Source organism: Talpa occidentalis, unplaced genomic scaffold, assembly GCF_014898055.3.
Source record: "Talpa occidentalis isolate TD23 unplaced genomic scaffold, MPIMG_talOcc4v2.1 talOcc4.17, whole genome shotgun sequence".
NCBI classification, from domain to species: domain Eukaryota; kingdom Metazoa; phylum Chordata; class Mammalia; order Eulipotyphla; family Talpidae; genus Talpa; species Talpa occidentalis.
The window spans coordinates 54,830,080-54,839,898 of record NW_023601754.1 but is presented as its reverse complement, the minus strand read 5'-3'; the positions used below and the strand labels follow the sequence as shown (position 1 = coordinate 54,839,898).

Sequence of the window (9,819 nt, the reverse complement as noted above, 5' to 3'; positions counted from 1 at the left end):
AAGTACATGACCACTTCTGTGACCCTGCGGTCTCTGGGCCTCTAAATCTCGGTTACCTTCTCTGCAAAATGCAGTGGGCGCTGCTGCAATTATTATGTGTTTGCATAATGATGGCAATTGTCATTCTCAAAATGCTTGTCCGTTCATTATTCATCCATCTAACAAATATTCACTGAAGGTTTAACGTGCCAGGTGCTGTGGTAACTGGTGAGCAAAGGAAAGAGAGTCATGGACCCCTGGGTCTTGGGAGGTGCTTTGGGTGAAATATTAACAAAACTGTTCCCAGGCCACCCTGACCAATGCAGAGTCCGGGGCCCGTGATTTCACTTTTGGGTCACGCCCTGGAACAGGAACATAGCTCTATCATGCAAGCAACTCCAAGCAACCCCCTAGGGCAGGCTGGGCAGGTGTGAGCACCTGAATTTCACAGGTGAGGAAGCTCTAGGGTCACACAGCCGGGCTACAAAACCCCGCTGCGGCCTCGGCCTTGGCTGCGTGGCCCAAGCCGGCTTCTCTCTGAGTAGGGAAGGGGGAGATGCTGAACCACTGTGACTGCGAGTCCGCTCCCTGGAGGAGGTGTGGGCCATGCTGCGGTGCCAGGTCGCCTTAGAGAGTGACGCGGCTGCGCACCAGGACCAGGTGGAGCGCGTGGCAGCGCTGGCCCAGGAGCTCAAGTAGGCACAGCTGCTGCTCGCCCCGCTCCGCCCTGCTCCCTGTTGCCTTCCTAGAGACGCTTCTTTCTCCTGAGTTAACCCCACCTTGGTTACCAGGTCCTTCCCCATCACCACTCCTCCACTCTAACCCCTCCCCTATCTGCAGCCCCGACTCTGGTGCTCCCACTTCCCCACAGGCACTCCGCCTGCCCCCTAACCTGGCAGCTCCCTGCAGCTCCAGCGGAGTCTATTCCCCAGCTTTTCTCCATGAGCGAGGGCCTCCTCTTGTGAACCCGCCTCTTGTAACCCCAGCCCGAAGCTCCAGGCCCTGCTGCTCCATCCCAGTTCCTCCAGGGACTGGAGCTGAGGGCCAGCAAAAGCCCCCCCTTTCCCCAGGAATCCACCCGGACACCCCCCGCCCCCACACACACTCATTTATGCCCCTCACACCACCCAGCACCCTTCTAACCCCCAATGGCAGTTGGGAAGAATCTGGGCTGGAGTCTGGCCTACAATTGGCCCCTTCCCGCCCCTAGAGAGCTGAACTGCCACCAGGCCGCAGTGAACAGCCGCTGCCAGGCTGTCTGCGACCAGGGGGACAGCCTGGGCACGCTGACTCAGAGGAGACAGAAGCGCGCTGCAGTGTGGGGAGGGGGCGCCGCCTGCTGGGCAGGCTGCTGACTCCCCCTCCCCCTGGCCCCTAGCAGATGGAGAAACTTCTGAAGACCATCAACCAGCTGCAGCTGGAGTTTGCAGAGGGCAGCACCTTCAACAACTGGTGGGACGGCGCTGAGGAGGACCTGCGGGACGTGTGGCTGGTGCACTCAGTGGAGGAGACTCAGGTGGACAAAGGGGTCGCAGGTGTGGGGGGGGATGGAGGACAGGGAAGCTGGCCTAAATGCCTGTCAGCCGTTCCTTGGCCAATAGGGTACGTGGGTGGAAGGAAAACCCCAGCACCCCATTCTCCCCTAGAGAGGAGGCCTGGATTCTTCAGCCAGACTCACCTAGACAGCTGGAAGGCCTGCAGCATGTTGCTGCCCTTTCTGTTGCCAGTGGGAAGGAGGGGGAGACACAGGCTGATGCTTCTCACCTGTTGCCCCCAGAGCCTGCAACAGCACACGAACAGTTCAAGACCACACTGCCCGAGGCTGACCGAGAGCGGGGTGCCATCCTGGGCATCCAGGGTGAGATCCAGAAGATCTGCCAAACCTATGGGCTACAGCCCAGCTCCACCAACCCCAACATCGCACTCAGCACACAGGACATCAACAGCAAGTGGGATATGGTGGGTGCCCCCTGCTGCCCCTCGCAGCATCCCACCTGCTCCTGCAGAGTCTCACAGCATGACTCCTCTGGTGTCCCAAGATACAGAGAAACTAGAGGCTGGCCACGGACTCCCCGTGGCGCTGGCTACCTCCTGGCTGGCCTGGCCTGGTCTCACTGGTAAAATGGTCAGAGCAGCTGCATTTTCCCATCAGGACTGATGTGAGGTCAAATTGAATCTTGTGTGTGTGTGAATCTTTATAAAAGCCACCTAAGCTAGTTATCAGACCTGAGGCCACTGGGCCCTCTTTACAGATTCGGAAGGCCCCAGAAGCAGCGACTTGCCCAACAGCTTGCTTGCCCAGAGCCCTGACGACTTAGCTCAGAGCAGCAGGGGCTGCTTGAGGGGCTGCAGCCCACCTCCCCTCAAAGTCACTCCCCCTGGTGCCTGCGCCTGGCATGAACATCCTCCTTTCCAGGTCCGAAAGCTCGTGCCCAGTCATGCCCAGACGCTGCAGGAGGAGCTGGCACAGCAGCATGTGAACAAGAGACTCCAGCGCCAGTTTGCTGCCCAGGCCAATGCCGTCGGGCCGTGGATCCAGGGAAAGGTGGAGGTACAGCTTGGCCTGGGGAGGGGAGGGCCTGAAGCTTCTGGGAGCCCTCATCCTGCCCAGGCTCCCCGGCAGGAGGTGGGGCACCTGGCAGCAGGGATGGGCGGCTTGCTGGAAGAGTTGACGGCCGGGCTGCGGCAGCAAGAGCAGAATATCATCCACTACAAGGACAATATCGACCGGCTGGAGGGCGCCCACCAGCTGCTACAGGAGGGCCTGGTGTTCGACAGTAAGCACACTGCCTGTGGCATGGAGGTGGGGGCGCCCCGCTTAGAAGAGTGGGAATGCGACCATGACAGGGAAGCCTGTCTGCCCCAGGAGGGTCCCCCAATGTACCCATAGGGCTACCAAACCCCACAAAGGAAAGTGACCTGTCCAGAGCTACACAGCAGTCTAAAGTCAGGGCTAGGCCATGGCTGGCTGACCAATCCTTAATCCACAGTAACTCATCCAACCTTAAGGCTGGAGGGGTTGCTGGAGGTCACTCAGTGGGTTCTCCAGATGGGAGACGAGACATCAGCTCAGCTGGCGAGGGGAGGGGAAGGATCTGCCCATGGCCACGCACCGCATTTTGGGAGCGGAGCGTGAGCGAGTGGCCAAGCACTGGCCGCCCGTTGAAGTGGCCGGTCTCCTGCCCCCCAGCTGCTCACGTCCATTGCTCACACCATCAACGAGGTGGAGAACCAGGTACTGACCAAGGACACCAAGGGTCTGAGCCAGGAGCAGCTCAACAAGTTCCGGGCACCCTTCAACCACTTTCACTGGGTCAGCTGGGGCCCTGCCCTGTGGGGTGTGGACTGGCGGCCGGTGGGCCTGGGGGCTGAGACTAACTCCCGCTCACCCACTGCAGAAGCGGAATGGTATGATGGAGCTGACGACTTCCGGACTTGCCTCATCTTCATGGGCTACGACCTGGTGAGGCGACCCTCCCCCCCACCCAGGAGTCTTCTCAGTAGCCCTCTCCTTGAAGTGCCTCCCACCCACACACACTACCTCAGTTCTCCCTCACACCCACAGGGGCAGGGTAGAATGACCCCATTTTACATAGGGCCTTCAAGAGCTCAAAGAGGGGCCCCCCCTGGTGGCACAGCGGTTGAGTGCTGGGCTGCAAAGCACCGGTTCGATCCCCCCACCAGCGAGGGTCCCATAAGGTGCGCAGACCTCTCCTGCCGCGTCTGCTGCTCCCCTCAGCATTGTACTTCGTCAGTCTGCCTGCTCTGTTCCCGGCTCTGGTGAATTCTCTCACCCTCCCGCACTTCTGACTGTACCCCATGCTTGTATAAATAAATAAATAAATCTTTAAAAAAAAAAAAAAAAGCTCAAAGAGGTAAGTTGACTTGGTCCAACTCACTCAGCTAGCAATGGACCTAGTGGCATGTGACTCATGAGCTTGCATTTTTACCTCAGAGAAACAGCACTACAGAGAGAGGTCTGGGTAGCCCCAGCAAAAATGATAGGGTCCAGAAGGCGACAGGAGTTGCTGCCTAGGGCAGGAAGATTTCTGCTAGTCAAAAGGGCTTCCTGAGGCCAGGGCTCACGAAGGCCGCTGCAGCCGTCTACATCTACAGAGGGGTACAGGGTGGGGTGGGGGAAACATCCAGCCAAGGGTGACCAGTTGCCAGGAGGGGCGATAGGCTCTCCTGGCATGGGTACCTGTGCCCACATGCCCTGGCCTGGCCCACAGGGAGAAGTGGAGTTTGTGCAAATCATGACTATTGTGGACCCCCACGCAGTTGGGGTGGTGACGACTTTCCAGGCCTTCATCGACTTCATGACCCGAGAGACAGCTGAGACAGACACAGCTGAGCAAGTTGTGGCCTCCTTCAAGATCCTGGTGGGAGACAAGGTGAGTCCTAGGGAGCAGAGGGGTCTGGCGGGCAGGGAGTAGGATCTGGGGCCCACACAACCTCTCTCCCCCAGTACTACATCACCCCCGAGAAGCTGCGGCGGGAGCTCCTGGCTGAGCAGGCCAAGTACTGCATCTGCCGCATGACCCCCTATAAGGGCACTGGGGCTCCAGCGGGAGCCCTGGACTACGTGGCCTTTTCCAGTGCACTGTACGGGGAGAGTGACCTCTGACCTTGACCACTGCAGTTCTCTGTGCAGGAGAGGGTGACCTCTGGCCGACCCCATCCACCCCTTGGCACAAGGGCCACAGAGAATGACCAGCGAGTGTTTCTGAATGAAGACCCATCCGCTGGCCCCTCTTCCTCTCCTTTTGGTTCCGGAAGCAGAAGCTGGCCTCAGGCTGCTGAGCAAGACCAGCTGCCCAATCTTGACCCTCCGGCGGACCCCACCCCTCCGTGCCCTCAGGGACTGAGCAGTCACATCACACTGGGGCCTAGAAAGCCTCTTTATTGCTGTTAGAACAGGGTGGTTACAACAGTTTCTCTAGACATAGACGGGGACACTGTCCCCAAATCCAGGGGAACGAGAAAACGTACAGCATCAGGCAGAGGACAGCGGAATGGGAAGCCAGAGCCTGCTGAGGACAGAGCTGGGCGGAGACTGGAGTATTTCCTTCCTACCTGCTCCTTCTCCAAATCCAGGGGTCTCGCCCCAGCTGCAAGATACCATTCTTCACCCCAAAGTCCTCCTAGCTCCCACTATACAACAAAGGTTGGGGAACTTCAGGGTGGCGGGGGTTGGCACCTAGTCCGATGCCCTTTGCTCACCCTGAGGTGCCCAGTGCCCATCCCTCAGCCGGCTCCCCTCCTGGGGAGGGCCTGGCCATGCAGGTCAGGCTGGGGATGGGGTCTGCTCTGGCCAGCACCAGGTCCCACATTGGCGCCCTCAGTCCACCACTGCTGAGCTGGCCATGGTGTTCACGCCACAGGCCCCGGATCCCCGATGCAGGTAGTAGTAACCCTGGGGGGAGTAGGGTGTGTGATGAGGGCATCAGAGCAGGATGGAGCCTGGAGGCATAGGGCCAAGCCGACAAGACTCACCTGCTCACCCCAGTTAGTGCCCCAGCTGTTCTTGATGGCCCAGAAGGGGACTGCTGAGCCTGGAGAACAGGGTGCAGTGCAGGGCATCAGGCCCTAAGCAACGCATGCATGTCTGCTGTGGGCCTACTAAGTGCCAGCTGTGGGGAGAAGGGCAGAAAGCCAGAGAGGCCCACCGACCGCCCTCCTGGGCTCCCAGCATGGCTCTGGGGTAAGGGTGGGGCACCAGTCTCCCCGCAAGCAGGCTACTGTCCAGAGCAGTACATCCTCCCCCACCTCAGCTTTCCTGTCCACGCAGAGGATGAATGACTCCTGCCTGGCCCAATGCCCAAGCCTGCAGTGAGGACGGGGCTCCAGACATTCCCCCGGACCCTATCCAGAGGTCTGAGAGCCAAGTCCAGCCTCTGCCTGTGACCGCAGTGGACGGCAAAGGGGTCAGTAGAACTCACGGTTGCCGAAGCCCACGAGCAGCACCGCGTGGTCGATAAGCCAAGGGCTGCAGAGGGGCCGCAGCGGGTGGGCGATCCCACGGCGGTAGAACTGGTGTGGGAGGGTGGAGAATAAGGAGTAGGGGCCAGCGTCTAGGAACAGTAGGGGAGGAGTCGGCAAGAGAAGGAACAGAAGTAGCAGGGCCAGGGTCTTACCTGCATGCCAAAGGCATTGATGGCAACGGAGATGGGGCCCTTCTTGGCCAGCCAGGCTGCCATCTCTGAGACAGGAGAGGGTCAGTGTCAGGGACATGCAGGCCACAGCCCTACCCGGCCAGCCCTCACCCTGCCCCTCACTCACTTTGCTCATTCTGGCTCAGCTCCACGGAGTCATTAATGTAGACCTTGGCCTTCTCTGCAGAGAAGTTGCAGGACTGCAAGTGGCCCTTGTAGCTGTAGTCGTCCTCCGTCTCCAGCCCTCCTGGGGAACGTGGCGGGTGAACAGAGAAAAAGTGGACCCCATTCACATCTACTCATCCTCTCCCAGCCAGAAACCGTGCTCAGCCCCCCCAGGTCCCAGGCCATCCCCTAAGGCAAGGCCTTGTTCTAGAGAGGGAACCACTGAAATGCAGGCACCTTCTGGGGCAGCGAGGAACATGGCCACCCTGGAACTCCACTCCCACCTCTCAGTCTGCTCCCCGCCAAGTCCTGGGACTCCTGACCTGGGCTGGCTCAGCTCTGGCCTAACAGTTGCTCCCTGTGCAGCTCAGACCCCTGCCAGGCTCCCAGACTAGCCTCTGGACAGCCCTGCAGCCCTCACTCTTCTGCCACTGCAGAAGTGAGCTGCCCAGGAGGCAATGCCTCCCCTTGGCGGGTGGGGGGTTTACTACAGGTGGCAGCTTTCCAGTCCAGGGCCTCCCTGGTGGCACAGGGGGTTGTCTCAGCACTATGAAGCTGCTGGCAGTCACTGCAGCAGGAGTTTGATCGCTGGCCAGGAAGCTGACTCACATGGCGCAGCTGACCTCTCCTGACTCGCCGCTGCTCCCCTCAGCAGTGTAGTTCAGTCAGTCTGCCTGTTCTGCTCCCCCCTCTGTCTCTGGTGAATATTCTCACCCCCCACACCTCTGGCCTACACCCCAGCTCATGTATACATAAATAAATAAAATAAATCCTGAAAAAAGAAAAGACAGCAGTCCAGGCTGCAAAAACACCAAGACCCCTGCTCTGTACCAGGACTTTACACCTAGTTCTTTGCTGAGCCCATTTCACAGATGTGGCCACCGAGGCCCTTAAAGAGTCAATGTGCCTGAGGTCATCAGCCAACCAGGGTCAACAGGAAGACTTGAACTCAGTTCAGACTCCCGTGCTCTTCTCCCTCCCCCACAGGAGCTTGTGCTCCTACAGCCCTCGCCCCCACATTCCCCTATGCATACCCAGAATCTTTATGGCCGAGTAGGCATTGGAGGGCAAGCCGCCCAGACAGGCCTTGTCCACTTTGTCACAGTCCAAGAGCTCTAGAAGATAGAACACCGGTTCTGAGCAGCCCTCTGGGGGGGTTGGGTGGGGGGCAGGCGGGGAGAGCGGGATGCTCACCCTGCTCAGAGAGGGATAGCAGGTTCCCCTCTTTCAGGAACCACTGGCCCTCCACGTTGCCTGTGACCGAGAAGGCCCAGCAGGAGCCACACATGCCCTGCAAAAGACAGCGGTGTCAGGCTGGGGCCCTCCCCAACCCAGGGTGGTGACCCACCCTCCCTTCCTAGGGGGCGAACCTGGTCCTTGACTTTGGTGACAGCCCCCCTCTCCCTCCAGTCAAACTGAGTGGGGGCAGGATCATCAACAGGCTTGGCTCGGTGCATCTTCTGGCCTGGGTTGTCTTTTAGGAGCGGATTCAGGTAGATGGTGCGGAATTCCTCCTCTGGGGGTGGAGTGGGGGTGGAATGGTTATGCTAAGGCTGTCTCTTCCAGGCTCCACGAGGGCTCTGACCAACCCCTACCTGTGAGGTCACTAAACTTGGTGATCCCATACTCCGCTGTGCCACGGTCCAGGGCCTGGATCTTCCGCGCCCGCACCAAGTTATTGACAAAGACAGACATGCGCCACTGGGCCTCTGAGGACAAGGAGCAGGAGAAAAGGGGCTGATCCCAGGCAGGTTACAAAGGAGGGGCCTTGGGTTAACAGGCACAGGTTTTTCTGGGGAACAGGCAGGCTCTGGGTGAGGCCTGAGTCTGACGAGGAGGACATGGAGTGGGGGTGGGGGGCCAGATCTGCAAGTGATGAGTAGGGAGAACCACCAACTTGTGGAGTAAACTGGGGTGATGACCTCCCAGGTGTCAGAGCAGGACCAAACAGGGCTCCAAAGGGCATCTCCAAGACAGGAGGTTGTGGAAAAGGCCACCAGGCGGAGGGACCTCCAGCAGAGGAAATCTCTGTCCTATCTCACTCTACCCGGGATGAAGGACGCCCTGGTTTCTGACCGGAAGAACCAGACAGAAGAGGGGCAGGTACCTGAGGTGGCCTCAGTCATGGCAGGTGGACAAGAACTTGGCTATCTGGGGGCCCTAGAAAGGATGCTCTGCCTCTTGTGTCCTTCCTCCCCCAAACACCAAGAGGCCAAGTTGGGGGGTATACCCTGATCTGACTGGGGTGGGTACAACCAAGGCTGGGTCCTCACCCTCTTTTGTCTCATATGTCCGGTTGTAGGTGTTGACAAAGTCCTTGAAGATGGAGGTCATCTTGACAGTAAAGTCCTGGAAAGGCAGACGGGTTGGTGCACGGAGTCCTTCTCCACCTCACCAGGGAACCCCAGATTAGGGCAGACAGGGGATATCAGGCTACATCCAGCAACCCGGACAGAGACAGGGGGCTCACCTGAGGCAGGGGATCCTTGTTCAACAGTGGAAGGACCGAACTTAAAGTATCGTTTTTGTCATCTGGTGGAAAAGGACAGAGACCAAGGCTGGTCCCCTAATGAAGTTTGACCTGAGCTACCCCAGCCTCCTCAGCTAGCCCAGCACCTGTGATCCTGGTGTCCACTGGGCTACAGTCCCGCCTCAGCAACATGTGTTTTCCTAGTTCATCGAGGACTTCAAAGCTGCAGAGCTGGAGGGAGAGGAGGAAGCCAGTCTGGGGGCTGGGAGGGGAGCAAGGCCTTGACAAGACGGGGCTAGAGGGCCCTCGGATGAGGGCCACCTCCAAGGCCATCAGCCCAGTGTAGAGACTTAGGCACAGCCAGCCTGGCCATCCTGCCCTCTTACAGCACCTTGGTCTTTGGTCCTCGGGACCTGGATCTGACTCAGGGTTTGGGAGCTACCACCTCGAATACCTTCCTTTTGAGTTGGCCCATCATCTCAAGCGCTGCCAGGCTCGGCCTGGGGACTGGGGATCGCAGGAGCCCCGACACTCACCAGGGTTTTCTTGGACACAGGGAGCTGGCACACCATGGGGTCGTTGCAGGGCGTCTCCTCCAGGGTTGCCTTCAGGGAGTACAGCGACCCGCGGCCCTCCTGGAGGAAGAGACGAAGGGCGGGTGAGGCGGGCACAGCCCTGCGCCTTCGGGCCCCCCCTCGGGCCCCCCAATCCCGAGGGCCGGCGCTCGGCCGTCCGGCGCCCCCACCCCACGTCGGGGCCGAGTCCCCCTCCCGGACGGAGGCCCGCCCCCGGCGCGCCCTCACCCGGCGGACGCGGCCGCGCACGGCCCCCAGCACGGCCCGCGTCCCGGCGGCGCGGCCGCGGTTGTACGTCTCCAGGGCGAAGCGGGCGGCCGCCAGCAGCTCGGCGGGCGCCGGCTCCCGGGCCTGAGCGCCCGCGGCGGGGGGCTGGGCGGGGGCCGGGGCGGCGCCCGGGAGCAGCCCCAGCAGCGACAGCAGGGGCAGCCAGGGCGCCATGGCGAGGGCGAAGCCGGCGGCCCGAACGCCGGAC

At 60.2% G+C, this 9,819-nt stretch overlaps 1 protein-coding gene across 1 annotated transcript; it reads right to left on the bottom strand.

Annotated features, from left to right (window-relative positions):
- Positions 1–4,840: 4,840 nt before the first annotated feature.
- CTSF (cathepsin F) lies at positions 4,841–9,785 on the bottom strand. The gene is given in 13 exon segments (XM_037517506.2): positions 4,841–5,395; positions 5,476–5,534; positions 5,922–6,012; positions 6,117–6,181; positions 6,262–6,381; positions 7,334–7,414; positions 7,494–7,590; positions 7,670–7,815; positions 7,895–8,008; positions 8,573–8,648; positions 8,770–9,000; positions 9,306–9,404; positions 9,573–9,785. Coding segments are annotated over 13 exon segments (1,467 nt in total). The 3' UTR covers positions 4,841–5,320.
- Between the last annotated feature and the right edge of the window lie 34 nt (positions 9,786–9,819).